The sequence below is a fragment of the Lagenorhynchus albirostris genome, chromosome 11 (assembly GCF_949774975.1).
Source record: "Lagenorhynchus albirostris chromosome 11, mLagAlb1.1, whole genome shotgun sequence".
NCBI classification, from domain to species: Eukaryota; Metazoa; Chordata; class Mammalia; order Artiodactyla; family Delphinidae; genus Lagenorhynchus; species Lagenorhynchus albirostris.
In genome coordinates this window covers 20,430,524-20,445,601 of record NC_083105.1, presented here as the reverse complement: position 1 = coordinate 20,445,601, position 15,078 = coordinate 20,430,524, and the positions used below count along the sequence as shown (strand labels likewise).

The following is a 15,078-nucleotide window of genomic DNA, read 5'->3' as shown; positions in this document are numbered from 1 at the left end:
GTTTATGCTTTTCAAAATTCTTTGTAATAAGTTAATTTTCTTCTCTGGCCTAATGAGTGTTTCTCATTGACTGCCTGTTCCAATACTAGAAATATTAAGCAATTGAAGTGATCAATAATGTTTTCAAGCTTTTTTCTTCCCTTTGGGTTTGCTACTTTTAAGAGTCATGATAGTTTTGTGGGGTATTTTAGTCAAAGGGAGTAGTCTCATTTAAGTATTTAATTCAAAGTACAACACTCACCTGAGTATGTATTTGCTTCGGTGCTGGTGCTTATGAGCTGAGGCATAATTAATTGAAAGTTACTGACATGGCCTTTTAAAAGCATATGTACTGATAATATTCATTAGGGACTATAGCCCAAAATGTGATTTATGGATTTTCTTCTTTTTTTTAAAGTTTTTGCTAAATTCTTCAACATCTCCCACATTGAGAAGCTGTATTTTTTTTCCGCTTTCTTGAGATATAATTGACATATAACATTGTGTAAGTTTAAGGTGTACAACATGATGATTTGACATATATATACACTGAGAAAGGATTACCACAGTAAAATTAGTTAACACATTCATCACCTCCCATAGTTACCTTTTTTTATGGTTTTTCTTCTCATATTCTCTTTTAAATGACATAGTGATTTCAAAGAGCAGAATAGAATTTCGATGTTTGACATATTGTATTGCTACATTATGGATATGTATAATAATAGCATTAGATTATATCATCTAATCATATTATGCAGTGTTAAATATTAAAGAGTAAGCTCATTGTGTTTGCAGGATAAATGCTAAAAACTTGTATAAACAGAGTTGCTTCATGTGCTAAATGAAATGGTAAGCAATGTGGACCCACCACCCGCTCTTTCTTGTTACGTGGATTTGTTTGTTTTGTGTAGTTCTATAGAACATAAAGTTTGAAAACATTTAATGTGGGTCAGTATGACAATTGTTTATTTAAAACAAAATCTACATTACTTACAGAGATAAGAATGTAAATAATGTAAAATTATAGACCAGAGTTCTTAACCTAGGATTTTAGAAAGTCCACGGACAGTTTTCATAGAGTACGTTTTATTTGTAATGTAAATTCACATTCATGAGAGGAAAAGCATGTCTCTCACCAGATTCTCAGAAGTCCATATGACACCAGAAACTTAAAAAAAAAAAAAATCACTGTTATAAATGGAGAGCCATGCTAAGGTAAAAAAGATTTTGATTTCCAGAACTTTTTAATACTTTAATATTTAAAAGAATTTAAAAATACTTAAACATACTCGAATTATTTCTATATTTTCATATCAATATAAATAGTTTGTGTAATTATCTCTAGCTATTTTATTTATTTTTTAATCTCTTTTTATTGAAGTATAGTTAATTTACAATGTTGTGTTAGTTTCAAATGTATAGCAAAGTGATTCAGTTATACATATGTAGCTATTTAACATTTAAGAAGTTTTGTAGGACATCCCTGGTGGCACAGTAGTTAAGAATCCTCCTGCCAATGCAGGGGACATGGGTCCAAGCCCTGGTCCAGGAAGATCCCACATGCCGCAGAGCAACTAAGCACATGGCGCCACAACTACTGAGCCTGCGCTCTAGAGCCCGTGAGCCACAACTACCGAAGCCTGTGCTCCTAGAGCCGGTGCTCTGCAACAAGAGAAGCCATCGCAATGAGAAGCCCGTGCACCACGACGAAGAGTAGCCCCCGTTCTCTGCAACTAGAGAAAGCCCACGCACAGCAGCGAAGACCCAATGCAGCCAAAATAAATTAATTAATAAATAAATAAATAAAAAAGTTTTGTAGGAAATTTCTGTAGAAAGAAAATTTGTACTCATCAAAGAGAATTCAGACAGTACTTTTGGTTTATATAAGGTATATTCAGAAAATATTTTAAGTAAAGTCTTTAAATTCAGAGGCAAATTAAATAGAAACACTATTTAATTTTGTTTTTTAAATATTAATGTTTTTCAGAATTGTCAATTTATTAATGAAGCATGGTAAGTTGGCATTTAAAAATCTTTACTCTTCCTCCATTTTGAAAATAAAATATATGGGCTAGATTAATAAGGGTATGAAATGGTTTGCAAAACAGTTCAATTTTAGGTCTTGGAGGCATGCTTTTGAAATTAAGAGCATTTCATTTTTAAATAATGATTCAGATTCTGTTTGATTAAAGATATTTCCCTGATCCCTTTTTCCAAATCAGTCTCCTGCTATATAACTCCTTGCTAAAAATTTATAAAATGTTGAATACTATACTATAGAATGAGGTTGCTCTCTAAAACAGAGCAATGGATCTCAGCCAGGGTTGATGTTGTTCCCCAGGGTATATTTGGCCATGTCTGAGACATTTTTTGTTTGTCACAACTGTGGGAGTGCTACTGGCATCTAGTGGGTAGAGACCAGGGATGCCGTTTAGCACCCTGCAATGCACAGGGCAACCCCTCTGCAACAGAGTCTTCGTCAATCTAAAATGTCAATAGTGCTGTGGTTGAGAAACCCTCCTTTATATCAGGAAAATTAAGTTCTACTGGTAATTTCCTAACTCCAGAGTTCTGCAATTGTTCTAACAGGCTTGTGTTGAACAAGACAAGCTGGGTCAAGCATTTGAAGATGCTTTTGAAGTACTGAGGCAACATTCAACTGGTGATCTTCAGTACTCCTCAGGTAAAGATGTCAGTCCCCTTCTGCTGGTAGTTTGTATTCGTTTATCCCACACTGCTAAATTGTCCCTCTCTGCTTTCCTCTCCCCTTTTGTAGCCCCAAGTTTGTTTTTGTTTTGTTTAAATTTATTTATTTATATTTTTTGGCTGCCTTGGGTCTTTGTTGCTGCACATGGGCTTTCTCTAATTGCGTCGAGCAGGGGCTACTCTTGGTTGTGGTGCACAGGCTTCTCATTGCGGTGGCTTCTCTTCTTGTGGAGCACGGGCTCTAGGCACGCTGGCTTCAGTAGTTGCGGCACACAGGCTCATTAGTTGTGGCTCGCGGGCTCTAGAGCACAGGCTCAGTAATTGTGGCACACAGGCTTAGTTGCTCTGCGGCATGTGGGATCTTCCCAGACCAGGGCTCGAACCCGTTGGCAGGCAGACTCTTCTTTTGTTTGTTTTTTTGCGGTACGCGGGCCTCTCACCGCTATGGCCTCTCCCATTGCGGAGCACAGGCTCTGGACGCGCAGGCTCAGCGACCATAGCTCATGGGCCCAGCCGCTCCGCGGCATGTGGGATCTTCCCGGACTGGGGCATGAACCCATGTCCCCTGCATCAGCAGGCAGACTCTCAACCACTGCACCACCAGGGAAGCGCCCCCAAGTTTGTTATCTATATCTGAGAGTCTGTTTCTGTTTGTATTATTTTTTAGATTCCACATATAAGTGATATCATACAGCACTTGTCTTTGTCTGACTTATTTCGCTAAGCATAACATTCTCTCAGTACATCCATGTTGCCACAAATTGCAGAATTTCATTTTTTTATATAGCTGAGTAATATTCCATTGTGTATATATATACCACATCCTCTTTATCCATTTGTCTGTTGATTGGGCACTTGGGTTGCTTCCATGTCTTGGCTACTATAAATAGTGCTACTATGAACATTGGGATGCATGTATCTTTTTGAATTAGTTTTCATTTTCTTCAGGTATATTGAATATATCCAGGAGTGGAATTGCTGAATCATATGGTAGTTGTGTTTTTGAGGACCCTTCATACTGTTTTCCATAGTGGCTGCACCGCTTTACATTCCCACTAATAGCATACAAGGGTTTCCTTTTCTCCACATCCTCTCCAGAATTTATTATTTGTAGACTTTTTGATGATAGCCATTTTGACTTGTGTGAGGATATTTCTCATTGTTGTTTTGATTTGCATTTCTCTAATAATTAGTAATGTTGAGAATCTTTTCATGTGCTTATTAGCCATCTGTATGTCTTCTTTGGAGAAATGTCTATTCAGGTCTTCTGCCCATTTTTTGATTGGGTTCTTTATTTTTTTGATATTGAGTTATATGAGCTCTTTATATATTTTGGATATTAACCCCCTTGTGAGTCACATCATGTGCAAATATTTTCTCCCATTGTGTAGGTTGTCTTTGTTTTGTCAATGGTTTCCTTTGCTGTGCAAAAGCTTTTAAGTTTAATTAGGTCCCATTTGTTTATTTTTGCTTTTATTTCTTTTGCATTAGGAGACAGATCTGCCTATGTTCTTTATCCTAAATAAATTTAACATCTCAATATAAAACTGCCAAGAGCAATCACGTATATAAGCATATAAACATGTATAAGCATCACACACACACACAAATATAAACTTTTACTTTGTCAGTTTCTTTCTCTGTTTTTAAATAGATTACAGAAATTACCTGGCTTTCATCAACCACTGTTCTCATGTCAGAGGAAATTCCAACAGCTATGGTGTGCTGCCCACAGAGGAACCGGTCTACAATTGGAGAACAGTAATAGTGAGTACTTTTACCAGGGGACCCGCATCCCTCAGTAACAGGCAAATTTCCTATTTGTCCCAGCCTTCCCCTTGGTGAATTTGATGGTCAGTGTGGGGGACCATCAATGCTGTCAAGAAGGAAACTGCGCTTTATCATTGTCCTTCATCTGACTTCAGATGGGTTTGAATGATTTCTATAGAGGAGGTATTTTAGGGTTCTCACATCAATGCTTCTCCTCAGTCCATCCGAAAAGCTGCAGGAAAGTTATGGATCCCCTAAAACGTTCCCTGCACTGGCTTTACCCACAATCTTGTATTAACCTGCTCTATTTCCCCTCCCAAGCTCAGAGCTAGCTATGTGTATTGGACCAATTCATTTCTATTTTAGTAGCCTTCTGCAAACGGGAGTGTCCCCACCATCTACCTCTCCTTCCATGTGTTCTTTTACATTGTTTACTTTCTTTCTTCCTTCTTCTTCTTATTTATCTATTTATTTATTTTGGCCATGTTGCGGCATGTGGGATCTTAGTTCCCTGACCAGGGATGGAACCCATGCCCCCTGCAGTGGACGCGCCGAGTTCTAACCACTTGACTGCCAGGGAATTACCTGCATTGTTTCCTTGATGTGTCCCTTTTATCAAGCAGTCTTAATGTGGTAGAGTATAAATATTAAAAAAAGGTTTTTTTTCAGTTATTACCTTCAACCATAGTATGTCAAATGTCCTTTTTCTGTCCCTGTAAATTATACTGTCCGGGCCTCTCCAACAAGACATTTCTTTAAAGAGGGAGTTTTGGTTTTACTTTAACCTCTCTCACCTCCCCTTAGGGTTGCCAGGTAAAATATAGGATGCCTAATATTTTTAGTTGCTAGATCTGGCTACCCTATTTCCACTTCAGCTTCCATCCCCAGCATACACTGCACAGCCTCTTGTGGTGGGGACTCCTTACCTGCTGGGCAGCCCTCCTGTATAAGGAGGGCTCAAGTCCACCCCCTTCCACCACCATGTCTAGTTAACCCATGGAGGCCCACATTTCCTTGCCATATGTAATGGTAGGAACTCTGGCTGCTTCTTCCTGCCTCTCTTGCCTCTGTCCTCCCTCAGCTGCCATCTTTCTCCTCTTACCTTCTCTTGCCAGATGGGCATCCAGCTCAGGAATGGAAGCCCATCTTCCCTTTTTGCTGGCGCCTCAGTTTCTACTAATGATTCTTTTGGATCTTTCTTGCTGGGCATTTTTAGGGGAAAGGAGGGAGGCAACCCACTCTCCTTTCTCATAGGGAGGGGAAGATACAGAACTCCTCACAAAGCCTCAGATTACCCTCTGTCCCTTGGCCCTCTCCATATATGTGTTTGATGCTAGCTCTGCCCTGGGAGACAGCAGTTGAAGGTAGGGATTTTCAGAATTCGAGAGATGCTGAACACTCTTTTTGCCCTCAGCTTCTGACTTTGGCCACCAATTGGGGGCCACACGGGAAGTCCCACTTAACATCCTGATACATTATTTATATAGAACAGTGCTGCGGACCTCTATTTTGAAGGAAATATTCATCAGTCTCTGCAGAACATCCCTGAAAACCAGCTGGTGCAACCTACTCTTCTCCAGCAAAAGGGAGGAAAAGGTATGTGGATCCATTACTCCTCGCATAGGTAAAAGAGTCAAATCTTCATCAAAGCAGCTTTAAGGGAATTTCATATCTGAGTTTGGAAGTGATTTGCAAAATATTCTCTTCTCACAGTTGAGAGTAATTTAACTCTGACAGACAAACTACTCCAAGCTGTTTATCTTGGGTGAGCTTTCCTATAGCTTCATAGAGATGGTGTAAATGTGCGAAGTGTCACTTCAGTCAAATCAATCTGTATTCAAGAATAAGGTGTAAGATATGGAGAACAAACGAGTGATTACCATTGCAGGGAGGGGCAGTATAGCAGTAGGGGATTAAGAGGTATTATGTATAAAATAAGCTACAAGGCTATATTCTACAACACAGAGAATATAGCCATTATTTTAGAATAGCTTTAAATGGCATATAACCTTTAAAAATTGTGAAGCATTCTCTTGTAAACCTGTAACTTATATAATATTGTACATCAACTATACTTCAATAAAAAAGGAATAAGGTATATACATTTTAGGTATAGAAGGGGGAACTTTTCCGTAAATTATTTTAGCAATCTTATTTCAACTGTGAAGCCCTCAGGATAGAAATCATCTCTATTAAGTTCTCCACAAACTTAATCATCTCTATTAAGCTTTCCAAGTTCCATCATAACTTTATTTCATAAATTTGAAATCCTGATTTCATAAATGAAGATGATCTCATCTAACAGGTAGGCAAAGTGTTAAAGTAGGATAATAGCCTCTGTTGGCTAAGATGTGGGCCACACACATTCACATGCATTATTAAAGAGAGTATAAATTTTTACCAAGTTTTGTAAGGCAATTTAGCAATACCTACCAAAATTTTAAATGTTCATATCTTTTGACTCTTAGTGACTATATAACTCACTTAGTGGTTGAGTGTGAACTCTGGGTTGATTATGTGACCCTGGCCAAATCACTTACTTAACCTTCTGTACCACAGTCTCCTTATTCAAAAAAAAGCAAACAAATAATAATAATTGTACAGACATTGTAAGGTTGCTATAAAAATTAAGTGAGAAGATCCACTATGAGCATTAGGCTCATAGTCTGGCACTATGGATATTTCCCCAAATACCTTAGATGCATGTGTGTGCATATATATGTATTAGGATGTTCCTTGCAATGTTGTTTGTGATAGTAAATTACCTCCGATATACAAAGACATATAAGATGCATCCCAATTTTATAGTGTAATTTAAAAAATGATACCTTATCATAGCTACTTAAAATTATTATTTTTTAAAAAATTTATTTTATTTTTTATTTTTTAATTGAGGTATAGTTGATTTATATTATTAGTTCCAGGTTTACAACATAGTGATTCAAAATTTTTATAGCTTGTACTGCATTTTTATTATAAAATATTGGCTATATTTCCTGTGCTGCATAGTATATCCTTGTAACTTATTTCTTTTATACACAGTAGTTTGTACCCCAATCTATCTTGCTCCTCCCTCCTTCCCTCTCCCCACTGGTAACCACTAGTTTGTTCCCTATATCTGTGAGTCTGTTTCTATTCTGTTACATTCATTTGTTAATTTTTAAATTTTTTTTGTTTATTTTTTAGATTCCATATATAAGAGATAACATACAGTATTTGTCTTTCTCTGTCTGACTTATTTCACTTAGCATAATAACCTTCTAGGCCCATCCACTTCGTTGTAAGTGGCAAGATTTTATTCTTTTTTTAATGGATAATATTCCATTGTATGTATATATACATCTTTTTTATCCATTCATCTGTTTATGGACACTTAGGTTGCATCCATATCTTGGCTATTATAAATAATGCTGCTATGAATATTGGAAAGCATGTAACTTTTCAAATTAGTGTTTTCATTTTCTTTGGCTATATACCCAAGAGTGGAATTGCTGGGTCATATGGTAGTTCTTTTTTGTTTTTTTTGGCCGTGCAATGCGGCACGTGGGATCTTAGCTCCCCAACAAGGGATTGAACCCAAGCCCCCTGCATTGGAAATGCAGAGTCTTAACGACTGGACCGCCAGGGAGGTCCCTGATAGCTCTATTTTTAGTTTTTTGAGGAATCTCCCCACTGTTTTCCACAGTGGCTCTATCAATTTATATTCCTATCAACAGTGTACAAGGGCTCCTTTTTCTCCACATCCTTGCCAACATTTGTTATTTGTGATTTTTTTTAAAAATTATAACCATTCCGACAGGTGTGAGGTGATATCTCATTGTGGTTTTGATTTGCATTTCTGAATCTTCAGCGATGTTGAGCATAAACATCGCACAGATTTGCACGTGCCTGTTGGTCATCTGTACGTCTTTGGGAAAATGTCTATTCAGGTCTTCTGCCAATTTTTTAATTGGGTTGTTTGTTTTTTGATATTGAGTTGCACGAGCTATTTACATATTTTTGATATTAACCATTTTTTGGTCATATCATTTGCAAATATTTTCTCCCATTCAGTAGGTTGCCCTTTTGTCTTGTTGATGGTTTCCTTTGCTGTGCAAAAGCTTTTAAGTTTAATTAGGTCCCATTTGTTTATTTTTGCTCTTGTTTCCTTTGCCTTAGGAGACAGATCAAAAAGAATATTGCTACAATTTTTGTCAAAGAGGTTCTGCCTAGTGCTTTGTTTCCTTCTAGGAGTTTTATGGTTTCTGGTCTTACATTTAGGTCTTTAGTCCATTTTGAGTTTATTTTTGTAAATGTGTGGGAAAATCTTCTAATTTCATTCTTTTACATGTAGCTGTCCATACTTAAAATTATTTTAAATGAATATTTTTTGAGATAACTAGTTTTGTTCTTATAAAACAGTATACTGTATCCTAGAATTGTAAAAGTCTAACTATGCAGTAATATTCTAATCCAGCAAGGAATAATGTATAAAATCACGTAAGTAAAGTAAATCTACTGAATATTACTATTGAATATTAAATAATGGTAGTAATTTAATATGAGGCCAATAACACTTCTACCTCTGTCACCTATTTTTTTTTCAAACAAACAAACCAACTAGTTACTAAATCCAGGGTGTGGCGCCTGTATCTTTTCACTGATGTTTTCGGCTGTGGATCTCGCCATTAGGGAATGTATCATTTACCATTTTCTGTTTTTAGAGCTTAGTCTTCCACCTGAAATAGTGATACATTTAAAACAATGAAATTTCAAAATAATTCGGGAATTCATTATTGAGAGAAATGCATAAAAATAGAATATATGCATAAAAATAGAACATATATAGTTATTAAAGAGAAAAAGGCATACTTTAAGTATTGAAACAGCTCTAAATACATTTTGGTTTTTGTTTTAATCCTTTTTAATCCCATAATTCAAAAGTAATAATGCTCATTATTAAGAATTCAACTGATTCAGAAGTATGTAAAGAACAAGTGAAAAAATGTTCTTCCTTCCCATGCTATGCCCCACAAGTAACCTTTGTCAACAGTTTAGTATTTCCTCTATCTATAGCTAATCTCTATATTGTTCTATGATTTTATTTAAGATATATTATTCACTGGAAAAAGTACAAAATACTGTGATACCATTTTTAATTTTTAAAGGATACGCATATGTTTATATAGGCAAAACAAATTATTTTCTAGAAATATGTAGGATAGATTGGAGTTTTTACTTTCCGTTTGTGCTTCTGTTTGAATTTTTTATCATATAATACTTTTAGTTTCAAAAAGTAAAAACTTAAACATTTTTTTCAAAATTGAAAAACAAACTTTTAAAGATGAGAATCCATTATAATTGATTTGACCACTGGGTGAGAGCCAGAGAACTTCTTTAAGGCTGTGACTTTAATTCATGATGTATTTTTTGGTAAGTCCCTTTCATTTCCCAATTCATAAACTCAAGATAATATAACGCAAAAGATAATCTTTGTAAAAACCTTTGAGGTTTTTGGATGAATGATGACAGATGGATGAGTATTATACCCCAGAGACTGTTTAAAGCAGTTTGAGAATCCACTATTCTACTTTCTCAAGGGGAAAATGGAATTTGGCTGTGGAGCTGTTAGCTACTGACAGATCTGGTGGGACATGGTGTTTACAGGCCAATTCAGAAGTCACAAAACCGGTTGTCACCTTTGTTCTCCAATCCACCAAACAAGCAAAAACCATAGCAACAAATCTTCCCAAAGTTTCCTTTCTAGTTATTCTGAAATATAAAGGGCTGTGCTCCTAAAAGAGATTAAAAACTCTGGCAGTACCATCTTATTTCACTGCAATGAAAAAATACCACAATGCTCACTGTCATTGCTCACTAATAATGTCAAAATGTCATGAAGATATTTTGGCATTTCGACTCTGGTTTTTTTCTCTTCTTTATTTTTTCAAGTAGTTATGCAGAACCGGAGTTAGCATTTTTACATGTCTGTTACTGATTTCATTTGTATTTGCACACTGTTTTACATTTTGCAAAATACATTCACCTTCCTTACCTCATTTGACTTAACTTATTTGAATAAAGCCCCTTCAAATGAGTTGTCTTTTGCAAATGGCTTTTGAGACTTCTCTTTAAAACCACTAAACTTTGCAGTCCATTTTGCTCAGTCTTGTTGTTCTGTAGACGGTTTAACATACAACATAAAATTAGAAGTCAAGATGTAGCTGTGACAAAAGACCACGTGACAAATGGGAGACTCGAGTAGAGAGATGCCATGCTTCCCTTCTCCAGTGAAGGACGGTATAAAATTTTGGACAACTTCCCTAACAAAGAAAGGTTCAGTTGAAACTGCAGTAGGCCAAATAGACCCTTGATTTTCAAGTCCCATAAAATGATACCATAAATGCATTCTAAGGGGTGAGTAGGAAGAAAACCAGTCCCAACGCAACTTTGAATTTTGTAGTCACTCAACAAACCCTTCCCGAAGATGTTCCTTGTGTAGAGCCATGGTGAGGTATGACATTGTTTTCCTCTATTTTAGGCAGGAAGAAGCTCCGACTGTTTGAATACCTTCATGAATCCCTGTGTAATCCCGAGATGGCATCTTGTATTCAATGGATAGATCAAACCAAAGGCATCTTTCAGTTTGTATCAAAAAACAAAGAAAAACTTGCCCAACTTTGGGGGAAAAGAAAAGGCAATCGGAAGACCATGACTTACCAGAAAATGGCCAGAGCACTGAGGAATTATGGAAGGACTGGGGAAGTCATCAAAATCCGGAGAAAGTTAACTTACCAATTCAGTGAGGCCATTCTCCAAAGACTGTCTCCATCTTATTTCTTGGAAGAAGAGATCTTCTACTCACAGTGTGTTCAACCTGATCAAGGATATCTCAGTTTAAATAACTGGAATGCAAATTATAATTATACATATGCCACTTACCATGATCTAAGTCACCCTGATTGCTAAATATACTCTTATATATCAAAATTTTCTAGCATCAGAAATCCCTACAAGTTTTAGGATTTTTCTCTGAAGACAGATACTGAAAATCAAAACAAAAAACCCAAACTTCATTATTGCTATCTTTTATGAAGTAGCATATAATCTATACTAACTTGGTGAAAAATTTTGCCAGTGAACAACTTTAAATGATCAAGTCCCATTTGAAAATATAGACTAAATGTCCTTCCTTTTACTATTGTCTATGTAATACTTCCTTCTAGATGGATAATGCTAGTGGAGATGCTTTGACTTACATATTGATTTAAACATTATTTTCCTGTCATACACTCAGACAAAAAAAAATCATTCTAACTTGTATCCAACAGGTTTAGCAACAAAACAAAAAATGATTGCCTGTGATAGTGTTCCTGCTAAATTACATTCATGGCTTTAAAAATTTCAGTGACTAAAACTCGAACTACCATATGATCCAGCAATTCCACTCCTGGGTATACATCCAAAGAAAATGAAAACAATAATTTGAAAAGATATATGCATCCCAGTGTTCACAGCTGCATTTTTTTTGGCCACACTGCACAGCTTGTGGGATCTCAGTTCCCCGACCAGGGATTGAACCCAGGCCTCTGCAGTGAAAGCGCAGAACCCTAACCACTAGACTACCAGGGAACTCCCATAGCAGCATTATTTATAATAGCCAAGATATGGAAGGCAACCTAAGTGTCCACCAACAGATGAATGGATAAAGAAGACCTGGTATATATATACACAATTGAGTACTACGCAGCCATAAAAAAGAGTGAAATTTTGTCATTTGCAACAACATGGATGGACCTGGAGGGTATTATGCTTAGTGAAATAAGTCAGGGAGAGAAAGACAAATACTGTATGTTATCATTTATATGTGGAATCTAAAAATTGAAACGAATATAACAAAATAGAAACAGACTTAAAGATATAGAGAACAAATTAGTTATCAGTGGTGGGAAGGAAGGAGGGAGGGGGCAAGATAGGGGTGGAGTTTTAAAAGGTACAGACTACTATGTATAAAATAAATAAGATAACAAGGATGTAATATACAGCACAGGGAATATAGCCAATATTTTATAATAGCTTTGAATAGAGCATAATCTAGAAAAATACTGAATCACTATGTAGTACACCTAAAACTAATATAATATTGTACATCTGAAACTGATATTGTAAATCAACTGTATTTCTATAAAATAAATACATAAAAATCAAAAAGTAAATACTTTAGTGGCTATTCTGAACCTATCTTTTTTCTGCACTTCAGACCTCATGGTCTGTAACCCTGCGGTGCTAAAGACACGATGGTCTAGGGAAAATGCCACTTATAAACTCCAAAGTTACACTTCCCACAAATCATTTGCTTGCATTTCTCTCTTGCTTTGGGTAGATCCAGGAGCTAAAGTTTCTTGCTCTCCTGCCACTCAGCCACAGGGAGGTGCTCCTGCACTGTTACTTCTCTGGCCCAAACTTGGGCCATGATCTCTTCTTTCCTTGAACTAGCCCAGCTAAACCAGATTGGAACAGTTGGAGGCAAAAAAAAAAAAAAAGAAAGACTTTGATAAAAGATGGAGGCTAGCAAATAATAAACCCTAGAGAGGAGCCAGGATTTAGGCAGTCTTTCCTGGGAGCTATGGTTTATCCTCAACATTCCATAAGAAACCCTGGGAAAGAACCCTTTGTCTCTTACTTGCTGCTTGGCAGGTTTATGCATATGCCATCTGTATTACCATGAAACAAGAGAGCTTCATGGACTATATGGGCCATCTTCAGTCCAGACCAAGTGACCCTGGCCAGTAGGTCAAGAGCTCCTTGGAGCTTGCCCTATTAGATTTTCAGCACTGGGACTTCGCTGAGTGGTGTAGTGGTTAAGAATCCACCTGCCAATGCAGGGGACACAGGTTCAAGACCTGGTCCAGGAAGATCCCACATGCCGCGGAGCAACTAAGCCCCTGTGCTGCAACTACTGAGCTTGCAAGCCAAAACTACTGAAGCCTGTGCGCCTAGAGCCCATGCTCCGCAACCACAGAAGCCACCGCAAGGAGGAGCCCATGCACCTCAACGAAGTATAGCCCCTGTTCGCCACAACTAGGGGAAGCCCGAGCGCAACAACGAAGACCCAACACAGCCAAAAATAAAATTAATTAATTAATTTAAAAAAGATTTGCAGCACTGCCATGGTCGTATAGTGGTTAGTACTCTGCATTGTGTCCAGCATTCCCAGTCTCCCCTTTTCTTTTGTCCCCTCCTGGTGCCCTTCCTTCCCCAGGGACTCTTAAGAAAGAGCATGGTAGACCCAGAGTGACTAAATGGAGGCTAACTCAATATTGGCCATATCCACACGTAGTCTGAGTTTGTTATAGGCAATCTTTGTGTCCTCCCAAAATTCATGTTGAAACCTAGTCCCCAGTGTGATGTTATTTGGTGGTGGGGTTTTGGAGAGGTGATTAGGTCATGAAGGTAGATCCCTAATGAATGGGTTTAGTGTCCTCATAAAAGAGATCACAGAGAGCTCCCTTTCCCCTTCCACCATGTAAGGGTACGAGAAGATGGTTGTATGAACCAGGAAGTGGGCCCTCAGCAGACACTGAATCTGCCAGCACCTTGATCTTGGACTTCCCAGCTTCCGGAACCGTGAGAAATACATTTCTGTTGTTTATAAGCCACTTGGTCCATGGTATTCTGTTAGACCAGCCCGGACAGACAGAGAAAGTTTCAATTAGTGCTAAATTCAAAGTAAGACTCAGCTTTTATACTCATTCTCCCACAAAGAAAATAGGCTTGATAAAATATTAATCAAGCACATAAATTTTACCAAAGATTTGAAAGAGGAAATGGTGAAGAGGGTTTACAACAGAAATCATTCAGCCAACAAATTAATAAAATTCTATCAACATTTTTCCTCATGCCATAGTCCCTCCTATACCCAATGCAAGCCTGAGGGGTTCATCTTGACGATTTTCCCCAAAGCCCCCAGTCAGCATCAACTCTCTTTTCTACAGAGTTGCTTCCTCTTGGGCAAAAATCTGGGCTCTGCCTTTTACCTAAAATACATTGATCAAAGCCCATTTTCACAAGCAAGTTCTTATAAAGATGCTCATACTAGCTGCTCAAAGACTAACCCTCTCCATATATTATGGGAAATGTTACTCCCTGCCACCACCCAAGGACAAGGAAGAGAGACTTCTTAGCCTTTATTCATGGCCCCTCATTTTCTGGTATATGAAATCCCATCCTCCGTCTTGTCACTTTCATCCGGTTGAACAGATCAGTTAAACTCTTCTCTAGAGAGCAGGAGTTCCAAGCAGCAAACTCTATCCAGTTACAGTGCATCCCATGGGCAGCTTCCCATTATTTGGTCTTTTGGCCCAGGTATTAAGCATGAAATCTTTCCTTCCTTTAAATCACAGGATCCTCCTCTGGGCTCTGGTCCTGGAGCTTATGGTTCTGGTTAGTTTATCCTCTTTTCTCTCTTCAGTTATTCCTATTCATAAGGCATAAGTAAGGGCTGAGAGTATTTTCTTTTTCCTCATCCCAGCCATTCTGTGGACACATTCTATGGGGCAGCCTTGCTCAAAGCCATCTCCTTACTAAATTAAGGAAAAAACCAAATACACAAAGTGGATGGCAGCATTAATTACAACACAT

General features: G+C 37.5%; 1 protein-coding gene and 1 long non-coding RNA gene across 3 annotated transcripts in view; one reads left to right on the top strand and one right to left on the bottom strand.

Annotated features, from left to right (window-relative positions):
- Positions 1-12,643, top strand: part of SPIC (Spi-C transcription factor) — a 51,235-nt gene extending 38,592 nt beyond the window's left edge. For both annotated transcript variants that reach the window (XM_060164549.1, XM_060164548.1), the window contains 5 exons: positions 1,970-1,995; positions 2,572-2,665; positions 4,343-4,455; positions 5,946-6,054; positions 10,979-12,643. In XM_060164549.1, coding sequence (XP_060020532.1) covers positions 1,993-1,995; positions 2,572-2,665; positions 4,343-4,455; positions 5,946-6,054; positions 10,979-11,406 — 747 coding nt within the window. In that variant the 5' untranslated portion in view covers positions 1,970-1,992 and the 3' untranslated portion in view covers positions 11,407-12,643. The remainder of the gene's footprint in view (positions 1-1,969; positions 1,996-2,571; positions 2,666-4,342; positions 4,456-5,945; positions 6,055-10,978) is intronic.
- LOC132528620 (uncharacterized) lies at positions 1,086-9,172 on the bottom strand. The gene is made up of 3 exons (XR_009543250.1): positions 9,059-9,172; positions 4,357-4,433; positions 1,086-1,150 (listed from the first exon to the last, which is right to left on the bottom strand). It is a non-coding gene; the product is annotated as an uncharacterized LOC132528620 (long non-coding RNA).
- Positions 12,644-15,078: the final 2,435 nt, after the last annotated feature.